The sequence below is a fragment of the Rhea pennata genome, chromosome 9 (genome assembly GCF_028389875.1).
Source record: "Rhea pennata isolate bPtePen1 chromosome 9, bPtePen1.pri, whole genome shotgun sequence".
In the NCBI taxonomy this organism is placed as follows: Eukaryota; Metazoa; Chordata; class Aves; order Rheiformes; family Rheidae; genus Rhea; species Rhea pennata.
This window is the reverse complement of record NC_084671.1, coordinates 15,347,887-15,366,003: the sequence shown is the minus strand read 5'-3', so window position 1 is coordinate 15,366,003 and position 18,117 is coordinate 15,347,887. Positions and strand designations below refer to the sequence as shown.

At 35.4% G+C, this 18,117-nt stretch overlaps 1 protein-coding gene across 5 annotated transcripts in view; it reads right to left on the bottom strand.

Annotated features, from left to right (window-relative positions):
• DLG1 (discs large MAGUK scaffold protein 1) overlaps positions 1-18,117 on the bottom strand; it is a 164,665-nt gene that overhangs the window by 14,467 nt on the left and 132,081 nt on the right. For 2 of the 5 annotated variants that reach the window (XM_062582393.1, XM_062582394.1), the window contains 4 exons: positions 15,723-15,837; positions 8,919-9,095; positions 7,463-7,532; positions 1,509-1,542 (listed from right to left, as the gene is read on the bottom strand). In XM_062582393.1, the coding sequence (XP_062438377.1) occupies positions 1,509-1,542; positions 7,463-7,532; positions 8,919-9,095; positions 15,723-15,837 (396 nt within the window). Of the gene's footprint in view, positions 1-1,508; positions 1,543-2,250; positions 2,386-7,462; positions 7,533-8,918; positions 9,096-15,722; positions 15,838-18,117 lie in introns of all 5 variants that reach the window. The other 3 variants (XM_062582390.1, XM_062582391.1, XM_062582392.1) reach the window with 3 other exon arrangements.

The following is an 18,117-nucleotide window of genomic DNA, read 5'->3' as shown; positions in this document are numbered from 1 at the left end:
GGTTTTTGGAAAAACTGAACTAATATGCTTAAATGCAAGTCTCTGACTTGACTGAACTCTTTTACTTTATTTTTGTGCAGGAAAGGCAGAGAGATATTTTCCAATATTCGTGAGCAGCAGCAGCAACTTGAACTACTGCCATTTAATTTTCTGGTCTTAGACAACAAATGCCCACATTGGTGTGGAAGATGGAAACAGTGCTGTTTAAAAGTCTGGTGATAGAACATGAAAGAATTGTCTTCCAAGGGAGACACTGGGCTAGTCAGCTAAGAATCGTTAAGTGCTGCAATAATCTGAGAACCAGCACAATTTATGAAGAGGTAAGACTGAAAGTCTGAATGCCAAGAACAGCAGTTGTCTTGCAGAGTCCAAGTAGTAGAGTCCGCATTAAGCACTGTAAGCTAGTTTCAAGTAGTCTGACTGTGCTGAAAATAAAGACTAGAACCAGCCATTTGTTTTTATAACAGAATCATCTGGTGAAATTTCTGGATCATGTTCAAACTAGACATGATCAAAAGGCCATAAAGGTTGGTTATGGTTGGTGTTCTGCTCTAGACCAAGAAACCTCCTTGCAGTCAGTTTCAGAAAAGTAATTTTATAGCTTAGCGACTGACACTAGGTATATAAGTATACCACTTATTTCAAGCAACTTCAGGAACACTGTGCATAATACAGAGGATAACGGAGGAGTTAGGTCCTGGGAAGAAACATGATCTTTAGTGACATTCTTACTACCCCAGAAATGCATGACAAGCTACACGTTCAACATCTGTGATCAAAGCAAGGTCTCAACATCTTTACTTGACCTGTTATTTTAGTATAGTAGTGGCGTCTGTGTACACAAACAGGTCTGCTAGAGCACTCAGCAGCTTTCAACCTTACTACATTCCAAGGAACAGAAACACGTAGTTCTGCAGAAAAGGCAATAATGCTTATTGTAAGTCTCCTGTTAGCCACCTCCTTACACGATCAACGGTGGCTGAAGAGTATAGTGAGAGTTCAGGTAAGTCAGACAAAAAAGCCCTCATGCCATCTGTTAAACAAGTCTTTTCTTTTTTTTTTTTTTTTTCTTTTTCAATAGCTTTAAATAGTCACCTAAAGCGAGTTGAAAAATGCAACTAGTTAAAATATTATGGCAGTGTTTGTACTATTATTGTTAAAAAAAAAAAAGAAGTTACTTGCAAAAATAAGAACACAAAACCAACGTAAAAATGACATCAAAAGCATATCAACAAATTTACAACCACAACCTGTATCCAGGACAAACAAGTAAGCATCAGTAAGCTTCTGAACAAAAAAATCCAGTGTGATAACCACATGAGCTCAAAGAAAAGACGCTTTCAAAAACAAAAATCCCCTGAACATTACACACTAGAAAAAGCTTATGAAGCATTTTTAAAGTTAACCTCCTCATGCCCTTAGAGCATCAGTCTCAAAGAGATCTGCTAAAAAAATTTTTTTCTTTCAGATGGAGGTTAAAATAACTTGGGAGTATTTTGATCACTTACTCAGGCCTTTTGATCCCATGTCGTCAGGGACCTCCTGCAGAGTAGTCCCCAGAGGGCAAGCAATAAAAAGACAATCACAAAGAAAATAATTGTCAGTAATATATAAAATTGGCGCTACGACAGGAGACAGTTCCCAGAACATCACAGGGGAAGAAAAGCCCATCGGATTTGAACAGACTGCAACGTGAATTGTAGTCACGGAGGCAAATGGCAGCGAGTGCAGCTTATAGCAGAGCTGGTCTGCACTACCCAACCAGGGCACCTGCATTTTGAGAAGACACTTTTTTTTTTTTTCTTTTCTTTCCTTTTTTTTTTTTCTTGTGTCTTGGTAACAGCAATCAAAATAACCTCTATTCATTTCAAGAAAACCATGTCAGAGTGGAATGCCTTTCGCACAGCCAGACTGAAGTGCCGGCTTAGCGAACGGTGTGAGCTCAGTAAGGTTTTCGCTGCTGCCGCGCGGCCTCCTCAGAGGCACGCGGGAGCAGCTCTCACTGCCCGCGCTGGAACCAGTTTTATGTACGCAGTCATTCCACGTTTATGCCAAATTGGGATCCTCTTGAGTTAGAATTTGCTTTCACAGTAAGGAAATTGTATTGCTTTGATAGATTTGGTTTGCCATGTGCATCTTAAGTTCGTACGCCTGTTGCAGCTCCTGAAACTGTCTCCACGGTAACACCCTACTGCATCTAGTCGGCCCTTCTAGGTGCATCCGTCTGTCCGTGGGGTTCCACATACTTACGGTCAATATCACTGGTTTCCTGCTCACTCTGGTCCTTGTTCTTGTAGAAGGGAAATTTTCGGGAAAAGAGGTTCTTTTTACGCTTGTCATTGAATGACTGCTGAAGAAGAGAAGGAGGGGCAAAACAAAGGATGTCTAATGGCTGTGTGAACCAAGGCCCACACCAGCAGCTCGGCGGAAGCTGACTCCTACAACCACCTTATGCAGTGCATTTTGCAATTTAACAGTAGCTTCTCATCTCTTTAGAGACTGGGATCACAGGTTTGCTCACACCGTTTCACATGTTCACTACTAAGAGAACTGGCAAGCTGGTTCAGCCTATATGGTCTGACCTGTATTTCACAAATTTAGATTTTTTGCGAGTGCAAAGGGTCGTGAACAAATAGGCTGCTAGAAGACCACCCAAGTGAACTGAACTCGAACAAAACCAATTAAATCATTGATATTATCTAATGGAGGGGCTACTAGAATAAAAAACAAACAAAAAAACACGCCAAGGCTTTACACATGCTTTTGCAAACAGCTGACATTGTAACAGCACAACAAAAGTATTTCCCAGTATTACCTGTATGCAAAGGCAAAACTGTAAATACTTTGGTGCTAACTACTGAATAACGTACCATATAGTAAAGAAAAAGAAAGGTAAAAGTTGGCATTGCACTGAATTATCTTAGGGTAAAACTAAAGAAAGTAACAGTGAAATAGAAAAAGAAAAAAGTGTATAAACTATCCAACAAGCAATTAAAAAAAATATGTATTTGTTTCAGTCTCTCACAGTTGCAATTCATTATAAATTCATTGGCAGAAATGACTTTGCTCTAGGAAGGTCTGCATCCCAATACCAAGATTCATTTTCAAAAAATACTAACTTATTTCATTTGTTTGCTGCAGTAATTTTTCAGGAGTACATTTATAGAGAACTGTCACAGAATAAAAAAGCTGGTCATATTCAGCAACATCTGACACTGCCAGCATTGCTGAAGAATTTCACTAAGTTGACAGGAAAATTTGAGTTGCATATATAAATACATACACTCAGCCATTTGAATTTTAATTATTATCATGTTCCTTGCCTAAGAGACAGAGAATATATTTCTATATATATACATACATACATTTTTATATATATAAATGTATGTACACAGGTATAAGTTTGCCACATTTTAGTAATATTTGTTGTGTCCTCTCATGAGAGCGTTATATGACTGCATCAGTTTAACCTACAGTTTTATGAAAACCTTAATGCATAAAATAAATCAGGAACACATTTTTATTTGTAATGAGGCACAGAGCTAATACAGCTAACTTGAAGCTAGCTGAAATCTGTTTTACATTTAGGCATAAGTGAGTCATCCAAACAGTTTTGCCAAGACGTGAAATCTGCCATATTCGTGGCATCTGGTTTGCAAAAGTTGTATTGTTGGGGAAGATGGCAAAAGTAAGAAACCGCCCAGCTTGGTTTTGAGACTTTATGCTGCACAGAGAATATTTACTTATAAGCCAAGTATGTCTGACATGCAGCAGTAAGTAATAAAACTTCCACAGAAGCATTTTTTAAATAGCTGCTTTTTAAAAGAAACAAGATACTTTCAAACCATAAAAATTCTGTTTACAGCTATTTCTGAAATGTGGAGCATGATACTTTTCAGATAACGGTCTTATTTAATCCTGGGTGAGCTCACCTTTCCCTGTTACATGCAGTAAGGTTGCAGTTACACTTACCACCTTTTCTGCCAGCATTTTGTATGGAATGACTTAGAGTAACAACTGGGAGTGGAAAAGGACAACTTTTCCAAACGGTTGGCCGTGTTTTCAGTGGAAGCACAAAACTAGCGTTTGGCCTTGACAAAGAGAATGCCCAGAGTGCAACGCTACGAATGCCCAGGCTACATCCTACCACAGTACTAGCATCCTTCTGGCCACCTGTTTTAATAAAGGCTTGCTTGGAAACACCAGATTCTGAAAAAAAAAAAATCCAGTGATGTTTTTAGTCCCATTGTTTTAAAAAAGTGTATTTAAAATTACCAGGTGTTAGAGAGGCCCATGGTACAGTGGGAGCACAATGTGTGACGATGCTATTGAGCTCTGGAAACAGCAGTGCTGTGCTAAATTGGTTATCCATAAAAGCTGTAATTGGCTAGCACCTCCGTTTGACTAAACTTGGCACTCTACTGCAAGAACTGGTAAATTATAAACTTGACATATGGACAAAAAAACTGGTTTCAAGCTAATCATACACTCGCAGGAACTATGGTTGGCATGGGCAAGGATTTGGGTTATGGCCCTATTGAGCCTCTTTATCTGAAATCAACATGTCATTACAAATCATTTCTCATAACCATAAACATTACACTAATCTACAGAATAAAGGCAACAAGGCAGTATGCCTAAAGGAGAAGATTTTTGCTGAGTATATTGAAAAACCCTGTAATATGAATTTCAACACATAAATGCCTTGCATCTGTATAACTGTCCCATAAAGGCAAGTACCTCAGTTTGGGCAAAAAAATAGAGGAGACAAATGCAACAAAGCTGAAATGGGATGGATTAACTGAGGTAGCAAGTTTCGGCAATTTGGAGAATTAAATGGCAATTTACTGTACCTCATAAAACTTATACAGATTCATCTTAGTTTTCAAAATATTTTGTAACACTAATTCTTCATTTTAAATTTCTCTATAGTGAAACTTACTTAAATAACATTTAATTTTATATACTGCATGTATAATGGTCAGAGTCAGTTCCATTGCAAAACAAAAAAAGAGTGAAATTAGAAGTAATGTTGTACTGATTAGCCAAAAGTTTTTTTTAAAAGGATACTAAGATTATAAAAAGCTAAAGAAAACTGCTTATTAGTTGGAAATGCGTATTAATTGTACTAAGTTTTTCATTAGTCCACTGCAAATCATGAATAAGCATCATAAGCTACATTAAAATAGAAGCAGCACAAGTGAGATAAATGTGCATATGAAAGGAAAAAAAACAAGAAAAAGCAATAACCATTCCAGTTCCTTAGTATTCTTTAAAGGCAAGGAACATGGATTTTAATATTTAACATATTTAGGGCAATATTTTAAGGTTTTAATGTAGAAATTTTGAAGAACTGTTGATAGTTGGTATTTTATAATATCCATGGAGTACAATCAAATATAGACATAGGAATGCACAGAGTCCATGAAAACATGTATGCTGTAGACAACTTACAGGGAAAGATACCAGCATGACAAAAACTGGAAGAATACTTTAAAGAGGAAATCATAATGTTAAAACATTTACAGCTGAAGCAAAAGATTGTGAATAGCATAAGCGTGTTTGCAAAATGAAGCGTTACTGAAGAAAAAGAACTGCAGTTGTACATCAATGGCAAGCGTAGTTGCTTTTCCACTCTGTATTCCATGCATTTTTGGTGCTATGTTAGTACACAGTGACCATGTACTAACGCTGCTGTTGTCAATAGGCTACTCCAAATAGTTAACTGTTCACAGTTCATTAGTTGACAAGGTACAGAAACATGCAATTATCCTTCAAAGAACAGCAAAACATTTGAATAATTATTTAATGTTGAAATTATCTAAGGTATTTAAAGCATTTTCCTGCATGTGACTCTCACCTACTGGGCATGCCAGTTAACACACAAGTTTACCACTGTAAAAAAAAGTAATTTGTAAAATGCAAAAAGGTTACATCCTATAAAATTAAACAGTGAATTTAAAATATATACATGATCAGCTTAAATTGTCACACCAGTTGATAAATGTATTTCACTGCAGTATAAAAATATGTATGTACTAATACATAAAAAACAAAAAGCAAGTGATCCAAATGAATCCTCAAGGCAATATTGCAATTGTTTAGAAAAATCACTAAAAGTACTGGTTTTTCTTTCAGCAAATACTTATATATAAAAAAAACTTAAATAATTTAATATATTAAACTGAAGTTTTTACCAGGTAAAAGAGGGATGTATATATTAATCTCAGTATCTTTTAAAGTATAAAGTTTTACACTATCAATATTAAGCACTGAAGCTTTAATAATAATAATAATAATCTGTATAAAGCTGTGATTTTGAAATTTATGAAAACATTAACTGAAATAAGATAAAAAAATCTCTAGAATCTACAGTAGTGATTAATGTTAGAGCAACTGTACTATTGAAAAAAGTCTATTTAAGAAATAGCTTCAAGAGCTTAAAGCATATTTCAAACTAAAAATAATAGAGGCTACATCAGAAGGCTTTTACGTTTAAAATACACATATCTAAGTCTTAGAATAAGTAGCTACATATTATTGATAGAAACTATTAGGTTGTGATTTTTTTCATAAGATTTCAGAATGACTAAATCACCGAGAAAAAACTCCCACTCTCTTAAAATCCAAAAATTTGGCTGCTTTACCATTATGAAATTGCTACAATTTAGGGTACAGGCATTCCTGTTGGCACTTAAGTTGTTACCCCACTCTCTCATCACTCTCTCACACTGCCCCATCGCATGTTGTGGGACAGGGTTTGCGCATCATGCAGTAAACTGGACTACAAAATTAAAGTTAAAACTCCGATTGGTTTCAGCTGGGTTATCTTTCCATCTGAATTGGTTACTTAATATGATCTGGGCACAGCCACATCAGTACTTGTGTATACTGGGTACGGTGGTGAAGAAGATAAAGAAAAGAAACATTCACAACTACTACTCATCTCCTCCCCAAAAATAGCAAAATTGCTTTAAGATGGAGACTTTTAGGTTGGTAGTAGAGTTAGCTTACAGTTTCACTGACCTGTGCCCTTACCTGAGAATCTTTAATGCTTTTGCATCCGTAATTGTAATAAAGAATTTACTTTATACTGTCTGAGTAACAGAGTACATCCTAAAACCTCCTTTTATCACAGCAACCCCAAAGCGCTCATTGCTTCTGGCAATGGCACTATTCGATACTTGATTAACACTTATAGCTCTTATTACGTTATGTTATTAACGATAATATATATTTCCAATCTGATTTTCCAAACAACCTGCAGTGTTACGGTAATGGTTTACTGTTTAGTTCTCATAATTACACTTTAATAAATACACTTTAGTTCTCATAATTAAATTCTGACAAACAGAAATTAAATAATCTTTTCACTAAAAACTGGAACTGAGCCTCCACATACAAACCATGAAAAATGTTATCGTTCACAATACCAGATGTAATGAGCACTTCATAAACTCACCCCTTTATCTCCTCTTGTCTTGGAATTGAATTTCACTGTCTTTAAACGAGCTCGTTCTTTTTTCTCAACTCTACCAGAAAAAGACAAAAGAAAGTTCATTAGCAAAATTTCAGCATGAATCTCAGACTGCTACTTGTGACAATGTAAGCATACACTGTACCTTTTGTAGTACAGATTTTGTTGCTGATGTTACCTTTAGAAAATGGCAAACTGCTAACAGCAGATGAAAAGCAGGTTTTTATTTCTCAAGAGGTGAACTGTAAAGATAGTGGGGTATTTGCCGATTGCATGAAATCAATAAAACCACGTACTAGAGAAAAGGTCATAATAAGTGCATAGCTTCAATTATGAGTTAAAAGTAGATACTAAGATTCAGCTCACATAATCCCTTATTTGGGTCCTTGTAATGGCATCCAAACAGCTAGTCTCTGCTTGTTCTCGCCAGAGAAAGGCTTGCCATAGTTTTCCAGTTTTTAGGTAACAGACTTCATGATAATGTCATGACTAGAGTCTGCCTAAGATTCTCCTTAAGAATAACAACTAATAGAATACAGCAGGAATTGGCCATTAACTTCAAGAAGAAAGGAATTTTTGCTTTATGTTCCACTATTAACTTCTGTGTCAGCAAACTTTTACTATCAGTTGACATCTAATGCATTCCTGCCATCTATGATTGTGGATTGTGATCCTGGTCAATAATTTTGGTGTAGGTCACATATGTAAAACAAAATGTGAGTGAGATAGTTTGCATCTGTAAGCTTTGTCTTCCCACTAGAAATTCTGATTAAATATGTTTGGGAATGAGTTTGCATTCCTTCCCCAGGTGGACATACTGCACTATTGTAGGAGGGGAGAAAACCTCAGGTTCTTGAGGCTGGATTCAGGCAACAAGATCACACTAGCAAAAACTTTTATCAAACTATTAGGATAAATGTAAATAATATGTCCAATGCTGCATTTTTAAAAACTGTTTTGGTGGTATTTTGGGGTAAAGTTCTTCAAGTTCTTCTTTAACTGAAAAATTCTGACACAATCTCACACCCAACTATAGAGTCACAATCAGCAACATCCTATTACACAAAATTTACGTTGCATCTTTTCACACAAAAATGGTGTAACACTGTTAAACCCATATATTACATTTCTGTACCAGCAATAACTTGCTTACTGAGTATGGAAAAATAGACTCAGACTGCCTTTATGTACTTCAGCACACAACTTCAGAGGTTTAAAATGATTTTAACATGGGGCTAGTTAGAATCCCACTACAGATTACCACATCATCCACTTGCTAAAAAAAACCCCAAAGACCAAAGAAAAAAAAAAAAAAAAAAAAAAGGACAGAAAAAGAAAGAAAAAAAAAGAACAAAGCCGTATATTTACGGAATGTATGTATTAATACAATCAGAACTTTAATAGCAAACATTTCAAATTCATTAAAAATATCATTACATACCTGCGTTTGCTTGGGATAACTCCAATTTCATCACTTTCGCCATCTGGAGTTACCTGCCGCGCCTGCCACCATTCATCATCAGAAGCATTAATGACATGCAGAATGTCGCCAAATTTAAAGTTCAGTCCCTGACTTGGGAGGCCGCTGTCTTTAGTTTTATCATAATCAAAGAGAGCTCTATGTTGAAAAGGAAAAAAGTAAATACAAAAAAGGAACAAAATAAGGGAGTATCAATTATACAAAATTTGAAGCAAGCTGTCCTGTTTAAAAGTGGCTGTATCATTTGGACAGTTGTTTAAGACACATACGCTGAATACTCTCTCTATAATATATAGAGACTACATAGTATTTTCTAGTATGCATATACATATATATATATATATTTACACACACACACACACACACACAATGTATGTTTTAATAAATGAGAAGAACAAACTTGGCCAAGAGCCAAACTCTAATACTTTGCAGAAAGTCAATAGGAACAGATGCCTTCCGCAATTTCAACGTGTATTTGCATAGAGAAAGTTGCACATGAGCCTGAGGAGGGCAGCGGGGTGAGAAGAAGGGGAGTAAGGTATTTCAAGTATTCACTACTGTCAAAAATTCTGTAGCATTTGTCAGTTTATATCAAATCATAAATTAGAATTATTTTAGTAAATAATAAACTCCCCCCACTATTTCCACTTAAACCAGAAGTCAACCGCAATGCCCACAGAGTTGCAGGAAAAAAAAGCACAGAAATACGATCTGAGCACAGCTTAGCCCCTACGGTACCAGAAGGCAATTGCAGAGCGCCCTAAGTGCATTCTTTTGGAAGATTCCCTACCATTTCTTAGAGAATCTCATAACTTCCTTAGGTCAGGCTCTATTTCCATATAATGAGCACCAGCAGTATCTAAGCACCAGCTGCACGGCTACACTTTTATTACCACTCAACCTTGCTAAGCAAGGTTGGTTTCTTGCAGGTTTCCTGTTCATAGCCACATTCGTTCTGGCCTTCTACTGTTTCCTTTTTAGTTATGATGGCACAACTGTCTGGAAGGGCACATGGTACAGCATACTGGTGAACCAGTGTGGGTTAAAAAATTAAATGTTTTCTCCCTACTGTGTTATTTTAAATCTGGATCAGCTCCCCGAAGAGGTCTACAGCACATTTGTGCCAGCACAACGGAGAGTTTAGAGAAGACGTGGAAATGAACAACGACTGGAAATTTTTTCTTTTTTTAACCAAATCTTGCAATCATAAGAGATGCTCCTAAAATTATATCTTATATAGGAGCCTTACTTTATCTTTGAAACAAGTTCATAAAGAGATTTGAAAGTGAAAAATGCCTATATAACACAGGCCAAAAAATCCTTGGCTCATTATTTCATCTGTGAGCTTTGGCACTGACTCACTTTCTAAATGATATACTATCTAGATTTAGAGACTTAATACCAAGCCCACCACAACCTTAGAGAAGTTGTGATCATTACGCTATGATTAAAATGACAGAACCAGTGTCTTTCTTGTCCAAGCTTGGTTAATTTCTTCTTCCCAAACACTAGTCCCACCTACCTTTTTCTCCTACACCTGCAAGTCATGACTACGTATGCACCAAACTATTTTAGTATTGTGAATTTTGTCTTTCTAAAGCACTGAGTGTATTCTTTTGGATTGAGACTGTATTTGTTCATAACCAACAAAAATTACACACTTACACTGAGACAGTTGAACATTTTCAGGCAGATCAATTCATCCTTACATGTTAGCATACAGTCTACTGCAGAATTGGAGTTGGTTGTGATACTATGTCTTTTGGGGGTCACAAGAAGTGTCAAAAGTTTTTCATGGTATTCTCATTTTACTGAACTACTTTAATGCATCAAGAAAACTAATAATTTCATGAGGTTTTTTTGTTACCATTCAAGCAATGATTTCTCCCAGCACTGCTGTTAAGATTAGTTTCAATGTAAACTTGTAAGAGTACTGCTTTGCGCCAAAAAGCATTACTCCATGTATTTACTGCATGAGAAGATAAGAAAATTATACAAGAGTGAAATGTCAGAAGGAGACAAAAGGATAAAGAGCACTTAATATCAGAAATATATGCTCTTCCAACAAGATAAACAGCTACACAGGTTTTGCAAAATGAAAGGAAGTTTCATCAAATACATTTGCTCGGTTGAGGTCACTGCAAGAAAATGAATTTTACTAGGGGTAAAAAGTAAAAGCAGATAAATACGAATTACAATGTCACACAGTAGTGACAAAATTACACAGCTAAAAATTACAGAAACACCAGAAACTGGTAACAATCAGATAAATTAGCAAAGTGACAAATAATCAACAAAAACCTTTTTCCTTCCAGCTGCTTATATATAGATGGCTTTTTCCATATCCATGGAAAGTCATCAAATGGGAACTAATTTCATATCCAAGACTAAATATTTATCTATACAAAAGTATTAAAATATCTGGATTTGATAAGCTCCCTGAATAGAGAGTTATTGCAGAACAGCAATACCACAAATACCTTTATTTCATGTAAGTTATAAACACAAACACCAGTTTATTAAAAATACAGCATTCCAGATTAACATTGCTTTGAATGTTCCTCCACAATATTCACCCTATCATTAAGTTCTATTTCAATTTAAATGAGAGGTCCTAAAAATTATTTCAGAGAAAGCATCAAGTCCTTTCCTTTAATTTCACCCTGTATTACTCACAGCAGCAAAACTGCATGAGAAGAGGTAAGCAGATGCCTCCAGTTATGTGTCTACCGAAACTGAAGTTAGATCAACAAGCTTCATGAATGCTTTTTTTAAAATCAAGAATTTAATGGCTGTATATTAACACTGCCAAATTTTCTAGATTTTTTTTTTTAACCTGGTCATACTCACTACTTTCAGCATCACAGATTTTTGATTAAGTTTTTGTGAAGCATTTCTTATTTTAAGGTATTCCTGCCGAACAAAGGAACTAGTGATTCCTTGCAACAGCAGAAGTATGCCTATGACATGTTTTGTGGAACATGATACTACCATATTAGAATAAAGCAGATCAATTTATAAAAGAGTTTCTCCTCTGCCTGGACTGTTGGGGAAAGTAGTTTAAAACTAGATGTTCAAAGTATCAGAACAATGTAGAGCTGCACAGTTGTTCCCTTCCTACAGGTGAGTGTACATTTCAGGCACATTGGTAATACTAGTCCTTATTTTTCAATGAATCTGGTTACACTTCCTAATGATTTCAGGACTGTGAAGTTTCTTCCACTCGGAGATGTCATCACCTTATATTCTCATCCAAGCAGAAATCAGCATCACTGTTTAAATTTGTACTGTGTCATGTTGGTTACAAAAACGCAAAAGTGAGCATAATTTTCATACTGGAATACTAAACATATTGCCCAGACTGAGATTTGACACAGAGAACAACATAAAATATGGAAAAATTTACTCCCTGACAATATACCATCAGAAAACTTGATATACCATGACTGAATCTCACTTTTATGTGCTTTATGAATTTGCAGCAGAAGGAAGGAAGAGCGCATATAAACAGAGCTCAGATGCAAGAATGGAAACATTCAATGAAAAAATGTCTCTCCTCTTAGGATAAAGATCAAAAGAATTATAAAAAACAATCAGAAGGACATTAACTTAGTGCATCTTAATTAGTCAACAGAGATAGAATTAGAAGTGCAAATTAAGAGTTGCTAATGGGATGACATATTTATATTGTCCTCCAAGCACAATTGTTATATTGCTATTTATCACATATTGAGAACTACGCAATTAAGAAGAAAAAATCTGCCACTTTACTTTAAATTGTATCTTCAGTGAAGCATAACTGTCTTTTCCATAACATCACATATAACACCCCAAAATACAGTTCATAAGCAGGCTACTTTAAAAAGGTGTCATGTTTCTGTTGTGGAGACTCAGTGATGTATCTGATTTCATTTGTTGTTGCTACCATGATTTTGGGAAATCACCACAGATTATTACACAGACAAGGAGTATTTTATTTAGCTGGTTTTCTACAATTGCAGTTGAATGCCTATAACCATTTTACAGTTGAATTTACCACTTAAAATAAATTCAATTCAGCATTATGTTATATAACTCAAATCGTTTAAAGCACATCAAAAAAAAACAAGTATTACAGAAAGGGCATCTTTAGTTACTAAAATTGGCTAAATTAAAAACACAGAATGATCACACCAAAGTGGCTTAGCATAAGGAATAACTCGGGTCACTATTACGTTCAATAGGTACAAAGACTCATAAAACCTCTTATTTCAGTGAGGTCTAAATCAGATAGAAGAGCTGTGAACCCATTTTGTGACCACCAACTTGCCCACTAGTGTCTGGCAGCCCTTCCAGTGGTATGGTGACAAGAGCAGAGCTCTAAAGACCTACCAGCATTCTCTGAAAAGGGATGCATGGGAAAGTCCTTTGCCTAGGGAATTCTTGCATTTTAGATTTTCTTTTCAACTTCTGGCAAAACCTATTTCAAGAAAGGTTTCGAGATTTGGAAAATGGAATCACTGGTCTCCACGTGGCTTCTGCCAATAGGCTGGAGAAAGCTGTATTTTCTGCAACTGGCAAAGTCTAAAGCTCATCCTCAATCACTTTTTATACAAACAACAATCAGTGAACAAAAGCTACATAAACACAAGAAAGCTCGTCAGCAGCTTAAATTACCACATCAGTGGGTAAACATGAATGCAGTTTAGAAAATAGTCAAGCTATAGCTAAACAAGGAAAATAAAAGCATTTAAAATTTGTTAGGCTTAGTTATATGATGCGGACTAAAGTGATCAGGACTAAAAGATTCAAGGCGGAAATCTCATCATTGCCTAAATCAACCTAAATCTGAGCTGTTATGTTACCACCATCCATTCTACCAACAAGATACACTTCCTGGTACCAGCAGTAGAGTTTGTGTGGCTGTACAGCGTACCAGTGGGAGGTGATTTTTGTGAAACATCTCACTATCTTGTTGGTTGATATCAGTTTTCTAAACTGGTTTATTCTGGATCTGCACAAACCCCAAAGCAGGTCAAGAATGTGCATCTGGGAAGAAAGCTGGGAAATAGGAAGCATAATGGTGAAATCACAGCACTTCACTCTTCAATTAACTGGAGATACTGTGTTAAGTACATTCTTAAAAATTCTCCTAGTTCAAATCCCTTTGTTGACTTCTTAAAAAAAAACAAAAAACCAAAAAAACCTCAGCTTGAACTGCTGCACTGAATATTTATATTACAGAAGTAAAAAGTAAATGTTTTTAAAAATTGAATGAGACTTAAATTTGTTTTCTTCCAAGTTTGATCAGCTGAAAAGTAGAAACTTAAGAGTTACAAAAGGGAAGAATAGACTGAAAAACAGTCAATGCTTTGAGCAGGTTTTTCTCTTCACAGTAAGACTAAATTTTCACCAGCATTTCTTTTGATGGCAATACCAGTAAAAGCAGTTCCTTTGCACCTGGGGCTGCCCCTCTTGCAGGAGAGGCCTTGCTTGCATAGCTGCACAGAAATACATTACACATATTTAATCTGGCTCAGATTTCTGATTCGTTTCACTGCCTGGCCCTGTAAACAGTCTCAATGCAGAGCTGGGAGACAGGAGCTGTTTGAAGCAGCTCTCTCAACAGGAAAAGTCAATAGCATCTCAGCCCAAGATTTTAGCAGTTAAGGCAGTGAGGTTCTACAAATTTTTAAATCAAACTAATACCAGCACTGCTGAGGTCTTACCTCCACTGCTATCATGGTCTAGCCTCCTCCATGAGGCCAGTACTGGTCCTTACCCAACCCCAAGGTGAGTAGGTTAGGGAACTAAACTAGGAGTAAATGACTCACTTTTTTTCTGTATGTGTTAAATGCTGTGATTAGTTGGTATTTTGCTCACTTTACATTAATGATATTCAAGAAAAGTCATTTTAACCCCCTTTAAATGTCATTACTCAATAGAAATGTGTTACTGAAGCACAAAAATATATACTTAACATATTCATTACTAACAATATAACTCAAAAAAAAATCTGTTTTTAAAAATGTAATCCTTTTATTCACACTCCATACTTCAAATATTATCCATTATTAGTACATGATAACCGATATAGGAGTTAGGTTGCATATTAATGAGCTACATCATGTCACAAATTTCTGGGGAAGCTATTTTTTTTTTCAATTGCTTCATGCTCTTTTATAGTTCTGCTTCTTTCTAGCCTCCTTTATGCTTAATTCTGTATGAATAAATTAATGAGAAATTATTAAACAGTCTTTCCTTTTCAATGCATTTGCTCTCTTGGTTGTCATGGAAATTATGCCATAACAAAACATTATCAGTTACAGAAATAATATTTCTTAATACAAGCTGGAAACGCAACTAAATCAAGTTGAAGGAAAAACTGGAAATCCAAAGTGCAACTAAGTAAAGATTATAAATGTGAACTGATGAGCTGAACAAAGCGTCGAATATGAAGACAAAGACACAAACTGAATACTTCATTTACTCTGACTTAAAAATAATAAACATTTTGCTGAAGTGTTGTTATTATTACCGAGAGACAGGACAAAAAACAAGTAATAGCACAGCTCTTCAAAGTTCATACAGGGCTCTCAGGTATATGACTTCTTTTCCAGCTATATTAGCTTAATCATAAACCAAATTAAGCTTATTTTTCAATATATTCCCATCATATAGATATTAACTTATGAAGTTCAGTAAGCGTTTAAAAACTCAAATACAGGAAATATGCAGTCTATTGGAAAGCACACAAACACACAACACGGCAAAAAAGATTACTACCTGACATATAGGGATCTCTTCTGGTTGGTTCGCAAAGATCCTGATCCTGAACTAATACTACTGTTCATCATCTGTTCTCGTAGATCATGTATTTTAGCTTCAAAACGACTGTATTCTGTAAGAAAGGGAAATGCTGCTATTAATTTTCCCTGAATTTCAGCTATTATATTATTCACACAAATTTTGAAAACCTAAGAAAATAAACATTTGTTGTTGCTTTCTAATGCAAGAAAAACTTTCAAGACAGTACCTATTAAGCACTATCTTTTGTCATTAAAAAAAAATCTAACTTTCACATTTATCAACATTAACTGAAATAGCATTTGAAAGAACTGTGATGAGACAAAGCAAAAACATAGCAAAGTATTCATTAAAAGCTTCATATTTTTCAAACTGTATTTTACAGTAACTTTTTTCTAATTAAACCTATTTAGCTTACAATTATCATTTTCATAGTAATAAAAAGACTGATATAGATGCGTTTTACCTCATGAAAAAAGAAAATGCCAGAACATATACTCTTTAACATGTTAACATGTTTATCATGAAGAATTATGTATTTTAAAAAGTGAGAGTTAAGAGACTGAAAAAACAGCACTGAATAGGTATTTTAGATTTTAATCAGATAAAGAATTTAGTCCTACAACGTGGAAAATATACAAAACATCTTCTGAATACAACAATGTTCCCATGGGATCTTAAGAAAAGATAAAAAAGCAGAATTCTGGCACGAGTCTCAATGCATCTGTAAACGGCATTAGACATTCAAACTCTTTTTTACATAATTACGTACAGTGCTAATCCTGGAAAAACGGATTGTGTTCTTAAGCAGCCCTGTGTACTAATAAAACTATGCTAAACGCATTTGATTTTAGATACAAGGATAGACAGTAAAACAGTAAGAGCTTCTTCAGGAAAAACATTTCCTGAAAGGAGGTACTTACATGCTGTCAGCATAAAACATGAACTCAAAACAAGTAAATTTTCCTTCAGCTGACTAGCTTGGGCTTCAGGATCAGCAGATCTACTTCTAAAAGCTTTCTAGTTAAAGAACCGCTCTACAGCCACCACCTTCTCCAGGAGACCACGTGATGCAAGATTATAACAAGTCAACATTGGGAGAGCCTGGGTGTGTGCAACAAGCGGCTGCTCAACTGGATCCATTTTTGCTGTTCTTCCTAGCTGCACCCCTCATTCCCTGTGGGCATCACATTTACTCAGGAAATGTCAGACTGAAAGAGGGCTTTAAAATGCAAAAATCTCAAGGAAATGTCTAAACTAAGGTTGCTTTAACAGTCATGTTAGGTACCATGAATGATTGACAACATCACATTCTAAAGTACTTTTTTCCTACAGAGTCATCAGACAATGACCTCCAAGACTTGTAATTAACCAGAGAGGAACAAAAAAAAAAACCCAAAAAAAAAAAAAAAAAAAAAAACAAAAGAAAAGAAAAGAAAGAAAATATCTAATTATAGAAGAGTATGCCATGGACCAGTTTCTGGTGTATCATTTTATTCAGCAACTATAAATTTAATGTCCTAGTAATAACAGTTATAATTCACCTTATCCAGATTATGGCAAAAAGAACAGTTCGTTCAGTTGCCCTGACTTCAGTCCTTCAAAACCAAAAGCTAGTAGTTTCTAAGATAGTACCTTAGTTTTCAAAATACCATCAAATGCCTTTGTACAAATAAAGCCCACAGGAAGTAATTTATAGCAGCACTAATCCAGACTGACGAAGTTGAGAAGAAAACCAAAAACATTCCCACTACTACTGATGTTATCACTAATAATAAAAATAAAATCAAGATGACAGGATGCTGCTCTAAGAGGTAAGTGAGAAAATGACAATTTTTAGAACCTAATATGTCTTAGAGGAAGGGTTCAGATGCAGAGAGAATACACTGTATTTCTGCCTTGCTACTGTTACACTGTTGTCTTGGGTAAGTCACTTCATTTTACTGTACTTCCTCACAGCAGCTGGTCTTAATTATTTAGACTGTAAACCCTCAGAGATGGACACTTTTTATGAAAAATAATCTGAACAGGATTTCAGATAGTGTGTGCACATACTTGCAGTTAATTTGTACAAGTGTGTATGTTCATATTATAATTCTGGTTAACAGCTGAAATTTGTGTAACTGAATAAATAGCAGTTTCATCTTAAAATGGTAACATAGCAAGCCATTTGCTTATCAGGAAACAGATACCAAAATATCATTGCAATACAGGAATGATTTAGATGCATGAAACAGTTTGAGACATTGCAGGTAGGACAAAAAACACTTCTTTTTTCCCTAGTCTCTTTTCCCAGACGAGATGCACATTTCAGAACAGCTAGAAGCCTGATACCTAAGATAAGGGAGAAGGTAGTGCTAGTTCTTAGGATCAC